Raw genomic sequence first — 19,103 nt, 5'->3', positions numbered from 1 at the left:
TTGTGACAAGTGCTACAAAGGAGGACATGGTGCTATGAGTCCTTATAGGGGAATTTGATGTGATCAGGAGAGCGCGAAGTGCTTCCTGGGGAGATGAAATGTGCTGAGACAGAAAGGAAGGGAAGAAGTTAAGGAGGCACAGAGAGGAAGGAGGAGCATTCTAGGCAGCAGGAATTGCATATGCCCTGTGGTAGGAAGGAGCATGGCAGGTGTGGGGAACTGCAAGACAGTTGACATTATGTTACTGTTCTGAAGATGACGCAAAATGCATCGTATTAACTTGGAATAAATTGAGAAAATAACTTTGTTTATTTTCATGATAATGAAATCCAGTGGGGAAGAATGGGTAATTTTATTACCCTTAAGAGGATGTCTTAGCTATGTGTCTTTAGGACGAATTCAGCTTGCATTCATAGCTAGGGTAGTATAACATTCTATATAATACATGGTAAGCTTAGAGAGAAGTGGAGTGACTTTCAGGACCAAAGAAATATTCCCTAACTCATAAGACATCACGTAGTTGAATAACAGTAAGATTAATAATTATTATATCTTTTGAAGTTCAGAATACTTCTTAAGAGAAAAAAATTAAGAGATCTACTTGTTCCTTTTAACCAAAATATAATTACATGCCTCATGTGTCTTTCAAACATATCATAAAGTAGAAAGTTAAATGTATCTAGATGCACCATAATGAGCAAAGTTTTCCACTTAAAATAATAATGAATCATTTAATTGTTTGAATTTATGATCATTTTTGTCCCTTGCTAAGTATCCAGCTTGTATTTATTTAACCGTATAATTTCTTGTGCGATACAGCATGCTTGCTTTTCAGCCTGGAGTTTTTACAAAACATTTTATGAAGATGCTAGCGTTAGTGAAAATGTGAGTCAGTGAAAAAGTTATTTGCTAATATGAGTAAAAGAAAACCAGAATTCTTTATTGCAAACTGACATCACATATTTTAATGTTTTGTCATTATTCATAGGCTGTTTTTATTTAAGTGACTGCACGGTGCTTATTGTAGCAAAATACATGCTTTGCACAGATAAGTTTAGCAGCAGAGAATTAATTTCTTCCCACATCTTTCAATGTGGCATGGCAGTCTCACTCTAAGATCAAAACACAAAACTGAAGGTTATGTTTAATTTCTAAATCAAAGTGTTGTGGGAAGATGATTGAAATCTGAAGATGACTCAGATCCACTTGATATGTGGTTTTCTTCCTACAGAAATCTTATGGTAGACTGCCATTTCCATGTTAGAAAGAAACTAATAGTGATGAGACTAAAATAAATAGTTTCACTGTATACTGAAAGTTTATGTTAGTTACTTTGGTTCTTAGTCTGAATTTTTTTAAGAACTTTGAAAGTTTCAATAACATAGGAATCTCTTCCCCCCCTGCCTCACCACCACCCAGTATATCTTTTTTTTTAACTATGGGGGCAAAGAAGTAATCCGTGTATTTTCCCAACAAACATTGATTTTTTTTTTAACAGTTTTCATGATTCTGTTTTTTACCAAAAAAAAGAAAAAAAAAAAAAAAAGTATCCATTTGGCTCTTTGCTGTATAGAATTCTTCATTTGCCTCGAGGGAGTAAATTAAGATTATATGGCTGCATTAGCTGTGTCAGATGATTTTGGTGAGGTATGGTAAATGGTAATTGCAGTGTATCTCCTACTTCACCAAAATGAGCTTGTTTGTTTTCTTATTTTTATTTCTTAAAGCAGTCATATAAAATACTAACCTAGAGCTGAAATGGATTTTCTTCTCAGGTGTTTTAAAAATAGGAGTTAGAAATGTTGTCCCCGTGTCTGGATTTTTCTCCTTGTCCCTTATCTGAACCTCTCAAAGGCCTCTCTGTGTGGGGTGAGGCGCCCAGCCCACTCAGACAGTTCTGCTCAGAGAAGGAAGTGAAGAGTTTTGGTTCCCATTTTACACTTCTGGAACAGTTTAGGGAAGGAAGCACCTTTACACCTTTTATTGTTCGTGGTTGCTGACATCATATCCTTCCCTGACCAGTCTGTGCGTGTTTCCTGCCATTCTGTCAAGATTCTTCTGTGTTACTGGGAGGGATTTGTGGGAGGGAGGGAGTGAGGGGAGGAGAGGGGGAAGGGAGGGAGGTGTGTGTCACTCGGGGAGCTTGTTTGTAAATGACAGAGCCGGGGTGGGAGAAGGATCTTTAGCGTCTGTCCACAAGAAATTCTTCTGTCCATGGGTCTCAAACCACTTTGCCTTCATCTGTCTGCTTATGCCAAACTCAAAGTGAACAGAAGCCTCCCATAATGAAGTTCCCCTTTTTAGTAAGCAGCATGATTTTATTTTTCTTCTATTTAGGTTGGCAAAAAGAAAAAATGCAGAAGACTGTAGCTCTATAGAGTGTAACTATGGTAGAGTATTTGTTTTTCTTTTCTTTTTTTAAATTACTGATTGTTTCTCTGTAACTCTGTCATTTTCCAAGAATTCTTCTTTCATGTGGAAAGAAGTAGCGGTAAGGCTGCTGGAATTATTTTAAGCTTATGGTTGATTGTACATAATGAAGTTCTCAGTGTAACTCAAATTCTACTATGTGCAGTTTAGCTATTATATTCTTTTCTTCATATACATACAAAACAATTTTTCAGATTACTGAAGTTATATAATCTCTTTTTCAGCCTCTCTAGGCCTCCTACAAATTAATACTTGAAACCAACCTTACAATGTAATTTTTGCATAAAAATCAGGTTAGAAAAATAGTTATGCTAAGAAAACAGCTACTGAGCTGTTGTTGACCTTCCTAACTCTGAATTTTTACTGACAGCCTTGAAACCTGGTGACCCATAATCTAACGTTCTAAGCAGAATGTTCCAAGGCACATTTTACTTCATGCAAAGCCTCATCATCACCATATCTTACTCTGCATATGTACTTAATCATATCAAATTTTGCATTTCAGAAATGTTCAAAAGGCAACACACTTCAAGAAATATTCATTTTTATGGAAAATAAGAAAATATTTTAATTTTATTGAAATGTAAACTTATATCTCTCTACATTACCTTGCATATTTCAAAATGTCATTTTTAATCGATTATTTTATATATATATACATATTGACACGTATCAATTCTTTCTGGCAAAATATTTCCCGTAATGTTTTAAGAATTAAAAAAGAAAATCCTTGCTCTGCTCTTTTTAAGACGCGTCCCTCGTTTCAAAGTTGTGAAATATGGGGTGGTGAGATGGAGGAACTCTTCTAAGTTTGATTCATCAAGAACTCTGTCTTTCCGAGGAGACTTTTCTCCAGGGATGTTTCTCTACTCGTTTGGTTATTTGTATTTTGAAATCGGGATCCGCAGAAGTTTTCTTCTTCCCCGCCTCTTCCACACTCTAATCTGTTCACCCTGACCTTCCACCTTAAAGTGAATAAGCGCTTAGGCAGGCATAGTCCTGTAAGCCGATAGTGCCACGGCCTCAGCTCAGTGAAAGAAAGGAAATTGTCCCATATGCATTTGCTGTGGATTCATGGGTTGGCTTTTCTGTGATCGAGGACGCCTGTTTGTCTCTTTGGGTTCTTGCACGTGCATGGGAAATACCATTCTATCGTGCTGCTTGCTTCTAAGGTAAGACTATAGGAAACACAGGAAAGTTGTCCAGTTGAGTGATATTTAAGACCGTCACTAAAAATAGGTAGATGGACAGTGTTTGGCAACAGTGAATATGCAGTTGTGCTTTGTGGATTTTTCATATTTTAATGTGATTTTTTTAACATTTATAGCTAATTTTTTCCTGTCTATTTGTCAAATGTGTGTTATTTATATAACTCTAAAACTTTGAACTACTTCCAACATTTAAAATTACCGCTGGAGTAATAGTTTTGATGAGCACTGTGTGGTCGTGATACTACTCAACATACGTATGTTCTCAGAGGCAGAAGTGAGCTACAGTTTAATAGAAGGCATTGGGCGAAAGAGAATGGATGGTCTTAGTATTTAAGCAGCACTTAATCCACCAGAACTAATTATATCATAATAGCTTCTGCAATTAGATAATCACAGAAAACTTAAATTTAAAGAATTTACTCAAGGTGATAAAGAATTTAGAAATTAAATTAAAGAAATCAAAAGACAGACGATGTGATCAGACCAAGTGTGTAACAGTTCCAATTCCTGTTCCAATAACTTTGAATTGGAGCCAAATAATCTATTAAACAGCCAGGACATTGGCTTAGTATTACATAATACATGTGGGAATTTATCAGGTCAGTTGTCAGACACCAACTAAAGTAAACAGGGAAATTCTGAGCAATGTGTGAAGTAGTTGCATTCTTTGACATAAGACGGGATAGAATAATTGAAGCTGTTGCTTGCAAATGAAGAAGCCACTGTGGAATGCCTTTTTGTTAACTTCCACATTTCACAGCAATTCACTTTCACTCAAGTATTTTCAGATATAATTTAAAACAAAGAAAGATACGTACTTTTAATACACTGGATTCTCTGGGTTTATCTTACATTATTGATGATCACTTCTTTCATTTTAATTCATGGCCTAAAGATATCCAGTATATGGCAAGCTTCTATAATTTTGTATCTTGCTCCCCAAAGAGATATGATATGTCTTCTTAAAATATTTAAATTTAAGGAACTGATGGCTTATAAAAAATATAGTCATAAATGGAATAATACTCTAATTTTCGCACCATTTCTTTCTTTTCTATGAATGATTATCTTTTTTGATTCTTGTATTCAAGATATAGCTTAAGGGCTTTCAAAAGGAAAAGGAGATTTCACTGCTGATAGCTGCTTGTTATGTAAGATTAAATATCCCACATTATTTTTACAGTGTTCTCATAGCAGTGACTTTTTAAAAATAAGATTAAAGGATTTAGATTTAAATTAGTTGACATTTACATATATCAAATAGCACTTTCATAATAGTCCATCCTATTTGCATAACGAGGGACGTTATCACCTCTGCTGTCAAAACACGAGATTGTTTTCCCTTCAGAAATGAATTAGCTGCCCTACTTAGCATACACAGGTACATAAAGGTTCATTAACTCTCTGATTTAGGTAATTTTTCATAACAGAAGGGTGAAAATCGTCACCTAGTTGCATTAAAAAAATAGTAAGAAACTCTTTGCAAAGGATACATTTCAAGTGTTGGGCTTTAAAGCATAGTTTTCATCATTTAAATGACTTGTTAAATTACTTACAAGATTATTTTAATCATAAAAACAAACCATTCCTACTTGATATGCTCCTGCATGTGATATACCATGTACTTTTAACAAATGCTTATTTTCATTCATTTAATTTGTTTAGTTCCATAGAGTTTTATTTTTAGAAAATTAGAATATGATAGTTCTCGTGAAACTGGCTTGCTATTAAAGTGGTGCTTAATTTTTATTTTTTGTTCAGCAGGAACGAATGCAGGAATTTGGGAACTGAGCAGTGCAAGTGCTGAAGAAGGAGATTTGTTTGGAGGAAACAGGAAAGAGAAAGAAAAGGAAGGAAAAAATACATAATTTCAGGGACGAGAGAGAGAAGAAAAACGGGGACTATGGGGAGAAAAAAGATTCAGATTACGAGGATTATGGATGAACGTAACAGACAGGTGAGTGGGGTAAACTTCTTTGTGTGTTGTTATTTACATGGGCCATTTATTACACTTCCCCCCGGATATGTTAAGTGTACTGAAAACATTTTGAGCTTATAAACATCCATTAAGAGAAGTTTTAATGAATTAAATGTGGTCAGTTTAAGTGCTGATAGTAAAGGGGAAAAAATCACTCTATCTGTAAGAAATATACTTTACACATTGATGATTATTCACTCTTTACTTCAACATGAATTTTAAATGGGAGCTGCGTTTGCGTAACATGAATAGCTTAATAATTAAGAGTTAACAAGCATAATATTGCTCCACTGCATGCATCATCAAGCAAAGGTATTCTTATATTCATGGGAACGAGGCCTTCTGTGGTCATCCATTTAGAGGTTTATAATATAGACTAAATATCCTGTATAAAAATGGCTTCCAGTCTGTTCACAGTAAAAGAGACTTTGAAATACATCCAAAATGTTTAACATTGTGTTGACAACAACAACAAGGAAGACACCCCCCACAAAATATTAGTCTCTTCAAACATAGAAGCGAGAACTATCAGTTAACTCATACCATTTTCTTTAAAGCCTGAATTTTATAAACCTAGAGGCACATGATATTATCATTTTTTTCTAGAACTCCAGTGATATCTGTATGATACAATTAATCTATTCTAAAGACTTTATACATGCAAATGCTCTCTTCAGTGAAGACTTGTATATTATGAATATCTGTGATTTGACTCTATTTTTCTTCACCCTTGGGGAGAGTGGATTTAGTTAGGCGGAAGTAAGAATAGCCGGGTGGTCTGTATGCATCCTAATGTTAAATAGCAAATAATGGTTCCTGAGAGATATTACAGTACTGCCAGATCCCAACCATTGCAAATGGATAATGGAACCTACAGAACAGGCATTCCTTGACCACGGGGGAGGAGAGCATTTTGGCTGTTGCCCATTTACACTGGGGAAAGCTAAGAGGACAGGCTCGGAGACGCCCCACCGGACTGTAATTTCCCCCAACACTCTTTCTTCCCTACTGTGCCTTTCTAGCTTCTTGAACCTTCTAGTGAGACTAGAACTGATTCGTGCTTTAAAACTTTTTATTGCTACATGTGTAAATTATAATGAATAGAAGTTGTTATTTATGCCATCAAAGCCAGTATGCCATTAAGAGGTAAAGAAACTTTTTAGATTTTCAGATTTATACTCCTTTAAATTATTACACTTAAGGTACATATGACTTGAACTATTTTTGGCTGAAAATTGAGCTAAAGGATGAACAATGCTAAGATTTACAATGGATTCCTTCAGTGTTTTCATACACATTGTGTATTGCTATGGGTCAAGCCAAAAAGCAATAATTCTGTCAATATAAAACCACAGCATTTTTTAGTTGATTTATAGGTTGAAATTGAAATTAAGACTGAAATATTGAACATCATATACCATTGACTATTTAGATCTTACTGTTTGGACTAGCACCTATTTGGGGTGCAGTCAAAAATTTATATGAATTAGCTTCTACACGTCATTAATAATGCCAGTTAATTTTGGGGTTCATGAAATTTATTGTATCTTCCTTTTGCTTACAAGGACAAAAGAAAGTTTTTGCGGTTAAATTCATGAGCTTTCATTATGCTTTATAAAGGAATATAAAACTCACACAGGCATGCGAGAATGTTAACACTATACTTCTGAGCTAACGATTGAACGTTTTTTCGTAATTTAAATATAGTTGCGTCCACAATTGCTGTTACTCTCACCCATGTTAGAAGTCATGATAACTTTAAGAGAAGAAAACTTATTTAAATTCAGCTTAGTTAATCTTACTTTTTTTAATCCTGAAGATGAATTCCTTGGTTTTATTCTATAGAATTTAGGATCTGTGTAGTCTTTTCTTCATCTTTAGGTTCAGTTGGCCCTTTAATTCAATACTCTTAAATGGAATTGGTAAAATTGAAAACTTCCATGTTTTAATATATATTTCAGTGATTATTTTAAATGGCTATTGACAATCTTAAACAGCCATCTTACTTACAAATATTTGTCATGCGTGCCTCTCATCTACTGTAAGAGTGATCATAAGAGCCATTTGGGAGAGAGCCTAAAAGATGTAGGTCACTTCTGATAATCAGCACCAGCAAATCTGCAACAGCATGTCATACGAAGTGAGGAGACACCCCTAACCTAGGCTCCCTTTAAAGTATGTGTTCACATGTTGAAAAGAGAAACATTAACTGCTTTGCCCTTTTTGAAGCTTCCCCACTGTAGACTCCCTAACAGAACCTCACACGATAGCTCACTGTCATCTTTTCTCAAAAGCAGTAAAAGCCTGCCCTGCCATTGCAGGTGTTTATTTGGCTATACAGAAAACAGGGTGTGTTTTTACAGAATAAGAAATACTGACTTAAAGTGTGAAATGAAATATTACAGAGCTGATGCGATAAGTTGTATATCATTGAGAAATAAAACTGTGGTAAAACAGAGTGGCTGACTGTTTAAATTGAATTTTGCCCTTACTTTATTTTTCATTATGGCAGTAGCAACAGCTAAAAATCAGAAACTCCAATTGTATACATAAAATAGTTTAGGGGAGGAAAAAAAAAGTAACAGCTAGTTTTTGTTTTTTTTTTTTATTTTCCAGAGTCTCCAAGTTTATGAAAACTACTTATTTCTCAATCTCTAAGCTAAACAAGGTGGATTTCTTAAGCTAGTATGTAAAAATAAATAAAATCATGAATTGTCAATTTGTCTTACGGAAATTTTCAGATAACTTAAAAGAAGCTACGTGTTCCAAGAACTACATATATATTACTCCATTTAATCTTTAGTAATTCCATTTACAGCTGAATAACTCATTTATTTATTAAATCAACAAATATCACTTGTTTGCAATGTGCCTAACGTGAAGTATTCAGCAGTAAGCAAGAAGAATCTCATTCAGCTTATTGTCTGCCACAGAAGTCAGCCAACTGTTTCTGTAAAGGGCCAGATAGCAAATACTTTTGGCCTTGTGAGCTGTGCAGTCTCTGTCTCAACTACTCGTCTCTGCCCTCTTAGTGAAAGCAGCAAAGGACAATGTGTATGCGAATGAATGTGTCCGTGTTTGAATAAAACTTTACTGGCAAAAACAGGGGGCAGGCAGGATTGGCCTGTGGGCCATAGTTGGTGGACCCCTGGCCTGGTGGGATGAACCAGACATGAAATATGCAAATATATAACAAAAATTCTGTTCACATGTGCTATGAATGCAGCTATCCAAATGCTATGAAGGAATAACAGGAGGTGCCTTATTTAGATTGCGGGTGGGAGAAAGGCCTCCCTGAGGAAATGCTGAAAGATGGAAGCTAAAAGATGATTCAGAGTTAAGCAGGTGACAACATTCCAGAGGGAACAGTGTTTGCAAAGCTCCTGAGAAAGTAAAGAGCTTGCTAAGGAGTCTAAGGAAAGCTTATGGAGCTTGAGCCTGGTGTGTATAACTTTAGAGAGATGAGAGAAAAGGTTTAGATGCTAGGAAGGGCCCAGATCACGCAGAGCTTTGAAGTCAGATAGTTAATACTAGGAGGTGGCCAAGATTTGAGCCCAAATCTTTCAGATTCAAAAACAAAACAAGCTTTTCTCTATTGTGTCACACTGCATTCTGTATAATATAATGGCTAAGAGCATGGTTTTATGTCCTTGCTTTCCCCAGTTACATCATACTGCATCCAGTGTAATACCATGGTGAAGAACATGGTTTTTAGAGACACACAAACCTTGTTGTGGCCCTAATTCTGCCACCTGCTAGCTGTGTGACCCTCCAGCAAGTGACTTAACCCCTCTGAGTTTCATCATTTCCCTCATCAGTAGAGGGGAGATTAAAAAATAGTACCCACTTCATTGGGTCATTGAGATGATTAAATTGGGGGATAAATGTAAGGCACCTAACATATAATAAATGCTCCGTAAATTTACCTGTTAGCTATTCCTGTTAAGACTCACCATTAGCTATTATAGTTAATGTGATTTCTATCAGAACAACACCTGTGCTGTGTAGCACGCTAAAGAATGGTACCTGAAACCTTCATTTCAATAGGGTGTTACCTTAAAAGGGTATCAGGGAGGTGGAAGGAAAAGTGGAACAGAGTAGAGCTGGGGCACAAAGGAGCCTTTGGAAGCTAACAAGGGGCAAGAGAATCATTTCAGAGCAAGAGCCAGATGATGGCAGAGGATGGCTTGTGGACAGTAAAGAAAATCACACAGAACATTGATAGCTTGTGACAAGGATGGGGAGAAGTTTCCCAATTTCTATGCTTGTGGCACTTATTTTCAAATGTATGTTACTGACCAAATTATTTTGAACTACTTATCACCATTTTTAATCACTTCTAGCTTCCAGCTTATTCTCACACTACAATTTCAATCTCTCCATCTGCATTTTTTGTTCTTACTTGTGAGTTACCTTCATCAGTTAGGCAATAATCTTACCCTCCTTCATATGGTACCAGTTGTTACTGTGCTTCTGAAGCAGCCAGATTTTTAAATGAGTTTTGTCCTCATATGACTCTTTTTGCAAACAGAATATACTTAGAAATCTGTTATAGCTGTTATATCAAGAAGAAAGATATATGAAAATTAGGCATGCTTAACCTAAATCTGTTTACTTGTGTGTTTGTATTTAAAAGTTTCAGCTTTCCCACTTTGAAAGGATAGGAGAGGCAAACCTGAATTTATTTGTGTGACTTATTATAAAAAGACATTTAAATATTTGAATAACTACCAGAGAAAAATATTTGCCAAATAACACAGTTACGGCCTAATATAATAAGTTAAAGAAAGGAGATTATTAAATGTCTTAAGTTCTTTTCTTCCATCAGACCTGGCACACTAACAGTTTTTGCCAGCAAACAAAATATCATGTAATTATCAGTGCAATAACTGGAGCACAAATTAAAGACAATTAGCAACATTCTCCAGTTAATAGAAAAGGAGAATCCCCTTATGACTAAAGGGGATTAGTCATAGCTGTTAAATTTTCTAACTTTTTCCCTTTTCTTATGTCCTTATCTCAGTTTCTTTGCATGCCTTATAAATTATTTTAAATGGGCTCAGGAAAAAAAAAACTGGAGAAATACATTCAGTGTAGACGCAGCCTCTGACAGTTTCTACATACTGAGGTTTTTAAACTAAATCTGGTATTTTCAAAACTAAACTGAAAAATAAAGAGTTGCCTTGATTTTCTCAAATGACTCTTCTTTAAAAAGAAACAGATTTTACTCCTTACTTTCCCCTGTTTTCCTCTATTTTACGTTCTTCTTAGAATTTTAACTAAAATTTCAATGGAATTTTTACTGTAACATTCCTTCAAGGTGGTATCCAGCATATCCGTAAATAAAAGGGCTAATTACAGTTCTAAACTTGAGAGTTACAACCTACTAACCTAATATAAAATTTGTGAAAGTTGAGATAGATTCAGTCTTTAAGTGTGAGGATAATACAGAAATACAAATAAATTGCTTCAAGAAAATAATTTTTTGATGAATTCTAAACCATGAGTTAAAGAACAGTCATCCAGACATACTGTTTTATTTTGTCATCTCCACAAAGAGAATGTCCAAACTTGTCAGTTGCTTGTATGCATATCAAGCAAATACACATTATTTGAGAGGAAATTATGCTTTAAATACTGTAGAATAGTTATCCATGTTAGTCAGTGAATATTTGGAACCTTGCTTTAAATCAAGTGAATAAAAAGTTCAATCAGTGCAAAAGTGTTGGGTTTTTTAATCTCTAAATCCAAAGTAAACCTGCAAATAGCTCATGATAATGATCATTATACTCCTTTTCCCTCAATATCATTTCTTTACAGCTGACTGCCTCCCCTATACTCATATTAAAATTTTTATTAAACTCATTTTATAAAATGAGTAAATAAATAAAAGTAGGGTATATCATAGTAATACTTTAGGACACAGTAATGCATCTCAGAACTGAATTGCAGGGTATATTGATGCTGTGCATGCCTACTTAAAGGTTCTCCGTGCATATAAGTTAAATCATTCTTTTGTTAATCTTAAAATCACCAAGGGGAAAATTTTTTTTTAGAGAGCTGGAATTAACTGGTGAGAGACTGAAAAAGAAAGCCAGAAGGGAAAAATGACAAACTGTATTTTTGCGAGATTCCAAATCAAAGAAAGCAGTAGCCAGAGTGCTCAGATGTATGTTTAACAGCTGTGACATCAAGCCATCCCTTTCTCTTCTGTTCCTATCAATTTGAAAACAATTCAGAATTGGTTTCCCCACTCTATAGTTGAATCATAGAGATAGTAAACAGCATACTTTCTGTACATCCCATGTTGTGTGAGACTTTTTTTTTAATTGGCATATAGTTGCTTTACAATGTTGTGTTAGTTTCTGCTGTACAGGGAAGTGAATCAGCTATATGTATACATATATCCCCTCTTTTTTGGATTTTCTTCCCAATTAGGTCACCACAGAGCACTGAGTAGAGTTCCCTGTGCTATGCAGCAGGTTCTCATTAGTTATCTATTTTATACATATTAGTGTATATATGTCAATCCCAATCATGTGTGGGACATTTTATACTTACACAGCTAGATCTGTTCCTTTACTGCCAAAAAGATATTGTCTCAACTGCCATCAAGCTATTCATTAGCTTTCCTTTAGTAGGAAGTCCAAGAGAGGCCAAAATGTTCACAAGGAAAAGGATAACTATCTCCTCTTGAATTCTGTCACTGGATTTAAGATATAAGCTCCTCCTTGAACTTGACGGCTTCAAGACTTTTTGTTGTTTCAGTTCTAATTTGTGTATTTCACATAATTTCCATTTAAAACTGTAATTTAGAAATATTCCAATGCTTATATTTATTGTGTCTCAATCATTTTGTGTAGCAAGTTGACACGGAATGGCACCTTCCACCTGTGAGCGCATACACACACCATTCTGTGTGCTACAAATCCCCTTTTGCTTTGCAAATGCCCAAGCTTTGTATGACATTGTATTACTGAGAAACCAACACTAAAAATATTAACATTATGAATAGACCGCATAAACCAAGAGGTTTCTTCCAAACTGTAGATTAAAGAACATGTTGCTGATTGTTTCAAAAGCCATGTACTTTGGAGTCTAGACTTCCTTTAACATTGTAATTTATTCACTTAAAATGAGCTCCTTCGAAAATTATTATAGTAAGAGTATTTTTAAAGTTGACATCCCAACATAGTCTTACTGAACACAATTGGAACTCCTGCCCCCGCCAAGAATAATGGCTTTGTTTGGAAAAAAAAAACAAAACAAAACAATAACAACATTGTTAGTTAAATTAAAGTAAATGAAATTCCATAGTATGGAATATGTATTTGTGTTTCTTTTGAAATATGTAGGACCATTAATAGGAATAAGAGAACCACTCTAAATGTTTGGATATTTGACTTTTAATTTTAAGTTGGAACAGTTTAGCTTAAGAAATCACTAACATTTAAATAACATTTCAACAAATGTAACTGTTTGGAAACTACAACGGAGACCGCCTCCTGCCTTCTGTCTTGCAAGGATTGATTTGGAAGGCCCTGAGGGAGAAAATATTGGAGTTAGGAGGTAAAACTGAAGCCATTGTGGAAAGGAAGAAGTTACACTCTTCCTGTTATGACAGGAAACATAGACAAATGTGCTTCCTGAGCATTTGCTCAGCAGGGAATGAAGTAGTCTTTGACCTTTACCTTAGGTACATTTTGGCTTTGTTAAACTAGTAAACATGTTTTTGCCCCCAAAATATTAATCTGGTTTATTTGATTCTTTTCAGACTCAAATTATATATTTCATGTACATGAGGTATAGAGAAACAAGTATTTATTTTATGACTGCATCTGCAGACTGGATTTAGAATGTAAATCAGCCCCTTAACAAACCAAGCAAACCTCAACAGCATGTATAAAAAAATTTAAAACATATTGTGTTATATATAGTCTTCTCTTTTTAAAATCCAAAACATTCTTAGGCTTAAAAATGGACCACAATAAAATGTTTTAAATCCTAAATTTAATAATTACAACTCATCATCTACCTTTTCCTCATGTACATAAATATATCAGAAATCAGCTATGACAAGTTTTAAAACCCAGACTTTGAATTTGTTAGTAGACACTCAAGTTTATTAATATGCGTTCAGTTATTTAACTGTAATCTAACCCATTGTTCTATTATGTTTCCTCGAAATAGTGTGCAATGCACAAGATTTAAAGTCTTATTTTGGGGTTTGGGGTGTTGACTTAGGGAGAGGGGTCGGTAGAGTCCTAAATTCCACATGCTAAACCCTCTATTTTAATCCTTCTATCGCGTTCAGAATTTTAGGAACTACTGCTTGAAACCCTTTGGAAATCCTCCTGCATTGCAGTGAAATGCGGCTCAGTTTACTGAAGGCTAACGAGGACAATAGTCCTCTTTGCAGCAGAACACATTGCTGTCTCATCCTCGCAAGTTATGCTGCAGGGTTACAAGCACATGGTAGCAGTCTGCTTAAAAGAGTCCCTCACTGCTCTTTAAAGAGCCTTTCATTTATGGTGGCAGGCCCCGTCATTGTATAAAGGAGCGCTTGTCTAGAACACAAGTCTGCAGTGGCACTACTTCCTCCCACCGAGAGTAATCATCAAGCCTAAAGCTCGCAAGCCTTTCTAATGACAGACTGAATTAAACAAAATAAAATTGGAGAGGAATACTTTAGAACAGTTGCACCATTACTTACTGTCAGGAACAAGCCAGGGGAAGAAAAAGAGCATTTAAGAGGGCATTTCCCTTTTTTTCAATTAAAGATTGTCGTTGCAGACTCTTGACTCCATCCCTAACCCTTTAAACACATAGGAAGACCTAGCGGCTCTGGATTAGAGAGCGCATTGTATCCGTGAACTGCCCATCTTGTCCCTCATTAGTCACTCCTTTTCCTTAACTGGGAGGAAACTGAGAGATTCTTTAGGCTGTGGGTGAGGAGGGCTGGATCTAAAATATTTCCATAGGATTACAGTTGTATTCATCGTGACTCTATTTGGACGAAAAAAACCCTGATAAAACCTCAAAACTTTGAAAATACAGTTAGCTCGGTATATTAGTCCCAAATGCATTCTAAAACTATGAAACTAATATTACTTTACGAGTTAAAGAAACGAGTAAAAAGTTTCCCCACTCACTGAGCAGACTCACTGATAAGTTCAATAAGATCAGGCTGAAGGAATTCTGATTGGTGGGATGAAGTATTGGAGACCCATAGGTAAAATTATCCTTGCTTCCCTTAGTAATGCATCTGAAGTCATTTAGAGTTAAGCCTCAGTTATTCTCATAGATGTGAATAGCTGCTGTTTCCAAAGGTCTTTTTCTTTCATTTATTCTTTCCTGTAAGGTGCAAGGACTCCTACCGTTAAAATATGGCAGGAAAGTTCTCCTGAGGTGACTTTATGAATGGAGCCAGGACTGGGAGGGTGAACAGAGGCCTGCGTGTGGTGTGGAGACTCATGATTAAATGCCCTTTCTGTTACACAGTAGTCTAACTAATTTCCGTGCCCTGTAGGAAATGATACAGGACTTGTCCTCTGTTTTAGAACTTGTTATTTACATTGACTGTGTGTAAATCAGAGACCCACCTTTTTTTATTCTGGCTGTAAACAGGCTTGTATTTGCTACCAACCAAAATGCTTCTCATTCTGTGAAATTTAAATAAACATCCATAAATATAGAACTAGTGTGTGCCCACTAGTGCATGCATGTGGTTCTCACTGGCTTTAGTGGGAATGTCTGGAGGTCTGAGGGCAGAGGTAGCTGCAGAGTCCACACAAAAGGAGCTTTGGTTTATTGTCAGAACCTAGAAACCAACTTCTTCTCAATTTTTGTATTATTAGTATTATTTTTTTTATTTTAACCTAGAAAGCTGTCCTTATACTAATTAATCAGTTGTGCACTACCCTGCGTGTGCTCATCAGAATTGCTGACATTTCTTAATGTACCTGTACAGTGCTTGATGAGTGGTTGGAGGGGTCCATGCTGTACTGACCTGCAGCCCCTGAAATGCACAGTTGTCTAAAAGAGGGAAGGAACACTGACTAATGGAAAGAAAGATGGATTTTGTGTGAAGAGGGTTCTATTTCTAGTTCATCAGCGACTAGTTTTGTGACTGTGGATAAGGCAGTTCATGCCTTCGTTTACAGTATCATCTGAGAAATGGGGATGATAAACTGTGCCCAATAATAAGTTAAAAGAGATGCTGTCAAATGGAGCAAGATAGCTTAGAAAGTCTCTGAAAACTTCTTAGAAAAAAGTCACCAAATAAAGTCAACACTCTTATCTAAAAACAATTATAAAAAATATGATATGCTCCAATTTCACCAACAAACCCACACACAAAATTTGACCCAATCCAGTTTTTCTCCCTATTCATTTTTACCAAATGTACATTTTTACTATAAGTTAATGCGACAAAAAAGAAAAATGGCTATGTGAAATTTTCCTCTCTCGGTGGCAAACTTCTTATTAACATAATTTGAGCGTGCATGGAAATTCATTTTTAGCCATTCAGTTTTGATTGCAAAAAAAAATGAGTAATTATTCCATCCATCTATCCATTCATTCATTCAATGAATATTTAGCCAAGTATTGTTCTGGTACTTCAGGTTGCAAGAGCAGACAGGAGATGTTCCGGGCTTTCAAGGGAAGCTTGAGGTTTAGTTGAGAGAGCAATCTTTTACAGTATGTAACAAGAAGTGACTGAGCCTGATACATCAGAAAAAAAATACTACCTACCTTGTATAGTGTTTCACAGTCAACAAGTCACTTACACTTGTGTGTTCCTTAGTTTAACTCTCATCATAACTCTGTAAGATACCTGTTATTACCTCCACTTTACAGGTGAGGAAACTAGGGTACGGGTAAGTTAAACAATTTACCCGAGGCCACGGACACACAACTCATACATGGCAGAGCTTAGACTTGATTTTCAATTCCCATGTTTTTGCTTCCACAGTACAGAGCCCCAGTAATGATGCATATATACTGCTTCTTTTAAAATATTTTAATGTGAATTTGCTATTTTATCAATCTGGACAGTTGTTTTTCTGTGCATTTTCAGCAGTATACCTAATTTAATATTGTCTACTCCAATTCTTTACAGTCTTTTATATCTCTTCTAACTACAAAAAGAAAGTGATCCAGTTTTATTTCTTGGAATATTAAAATTAGAATGACTATGGTAACATATTGATGAGATTGAGTAACCAAAACATAAGACATTCTACAGAATGAAATTGCAGAAATAGATTCTTGTTGTAAACTGTATTCCATTCACTCTAATCTTCCCCTTTACCCAAAGGTCTGTGCTACGTAGGCATAGAATCTGAACATCTAAATCTGGAATAAATCTTTTAAAGCTGTCTAGTCCAGCTTCCTGTTTAATTCAGGAACGCCTTCTAGACCTTCCTTGATATGCAGCCCTACTTGAACATGTTCAGGAATGAACTGCTTCTTACTTCATGAGACTAGATACACTCTTGGACCATTCTCATCACTAGGTTTCCCCCTGTTTTGAACCTCTTCATGATTTTCAGCAATGCTTTCTAACTCTGCTCTATAGAACAAAACAGAATAACTCATCTGCCTCTTCACATGGCCACGAAGTCTGCAGATCTTGGAAAGTGTTTGGCATTTCTCTTTTAACTCTGTTTTTCTGGGTTAAACATTCCAGTTTCCCTCAATGATTTCTCCTGCAAAATTATTCTCAGACCCTACACCGACCTGTTTGCCATCCTATAGATGCTCTAATTTTGTCGGTGTCACCCAGTGTCTTCTTAAAATTCTCAGAGCTGAATATAGTACCAAAGATTAGTTAGTGCTGACTAACTAAGAGATCATTAGGATAATTAGTTTCCCCTGTGGAACACTATAACTTTAGATCCTTTTCCCAAAAACAGCTATCATGTTAGTTTTCCTCCAACCTGAGATTATATAATTCTGTTGTTTTTTTTTTTTTAATACGAATGAAGACTTTAAAATTACCTGTTTCTTGTCGTTTGTGACCCAGCTTTCTGTAGAGAGAGCTATGTATGTATAAAGACTCTACCATCTGCTGGGTTATCACCCAGATTTGTGTAGTGTGTGGATCTGATAAGCATGCAGGCTACATCTTCATCTACACCACTGATAAAAATGGTGCCTGGGACAGGAGAGTTACTCTTGAACTCTGTGGCCCTTTGCAAGAGACTGTCCTTAAACTTAACACCAATTAATTAATTCATATTTAAATCATCTACATTACTACTAGCTAATCTCAAATATATAATATTGTGATGAAGATTTCATCAAATATGTTGCCAAATACATATTCTTTAAAAATCTGATCTCATTAGAAAGTTCAGTAAATTTTTGCTCAATGAATGCAGTCATCTGAATTCTTAGATCCTCCCCCCTTTACCTCTGTATCCTGTGATTGTAAAATTCAGTTTTTACCTTCACACTTTTCTGTCCTTCATGGTGAGTCATCAGGGCAAGGAATAAAGACCACTTTTCTCTGAACTTTTTGAATTATTTTTTCCTTTCTTCAAGAAAAGTAAAACAATAAATTGTCAAAAAGACAAGTTTAAAAATTATCTACTTTTAGCAGAAAATTTTATTGAGACATTCAGTTTAAAATAGAGTATTTCCATTCCATAATCCATTCGTTCATTGAGTATCCATTGGTCAGTCTTTGTGAGGCCAGAGGTGGGGTCTTCAGGGAGCTCAAAAAGCCAGCAGGAGAGGCAGACTCAGACAACCAATCAACTCTGTAATATTAGAATAAGTCTCATAGTAAAGGTTTGTAAAAAGCTCTAGAGGATAACAACGAGGGAGGAGTGTGTTATCTGAATGTGACAATGAAAGCTTCATAGAAGAAGTTGACATTTAAAGGAAGCCTTACAGCACCATGGGAGCCTGCCAGCGGCCAGATGGAAAGGGGGAGGGACGTAATGCCATGATCAGCTTTCTCTGAGTACAAGATAAGAAATAACCAATATGGTAGGTTTCATTTCATATTCATCTTGATTGGGTTAACATCTACTGTTATTTTTCTTGCTCAGTCTAGGAGAAGGATTGGTCAGAAAACAAAAACTGAATTCACCCAACTCTGGATAAAAATACAATTCAGATCATTACACATGACTGGAAATATAACATTATTAGCCAAGGAATATATTTTGATTCAAATGAAGGAAATTCCTTTGGAGCTTTAAGGAATTAAATGACTGTTTTTCCTCCAGCCGTGAGGATGAGACATGAACAAGGGAGATATATATTTACATGTAGTAGAAGCCGGAACACCGAGCACCAATGTCTGACGTGGAGAATGCTCAGTCGGTATTGGTCGGCACAATGTTTGGCATGTAGAAAATGTTCAATAAAAATTGCTTGAATTACTTTCATGTTTCTGTAAATAGATTTTCCTTATTTCTTTATAAGGAATATAAATTGTATGGAGCTGTATTTAATGAATGTTCCTGTTC

The 19,103-nt window shown here is 35.6% G+C and overlaps 1 protein-coding gene across 9 annotated transcripts in view; it reads left to right on the top strand.

The window, feature by feature from the left end:
• The window catches only part of MEF2C (myocyte enhancer factor 2C), a 146,203-nt gene that overhangs the window by 48,266 nt on the left and 78,834 nt on the right, over window positions 1-19,103 (top strand). For 4 of the 9 annotated variants that reach the window (XM_061189432.1, XM_061189434.1, XM_061189427.1 and 1 more), the window contains exon 2: window positions 5,403-5,598. In XM_061189432.1, coding sequence (XP_061045415.1) covers window positions 5,545-5,598 — 54 coding nt within the window. In that variant the 5' untranslated portion in view covers window positions 5,403-5,544. Of the gene's footprint in view, window positions 1-2,174; window positions 2,304-3,344; window positions 3,603-5,402; window positions 5,599-19,103 lie in introns of those variants that run through there. The other 5 variants (XM_061189433.1, XM_061189431.1, XM_061189429.1 and 2 more) reach the window with 5 other exon arrangements.

The sequence above is a fragment of the Eubalaena glacialis genome, chromosome 4 (genome assembly GCF_028564815.1).
Source record: "Eubalaena glacialis isolate mEubGla1 chromosome 4, mEubGla1.1.hap2.+ XY, whole genome shotgun sequence".
In the NCBI taxonomy this organism is placed as follows: domain Eukaryota; kingdom Metazoa; phylum Chordata; class Mammalia; order Artiodactyla; family Balaenidae; genus Eubalaena; species Eubalaena glacialis.
Note: the sequence above shows the minus strand (reverse complement) of the source record. Positions and strands in the feature narration are given on the sequence as shown.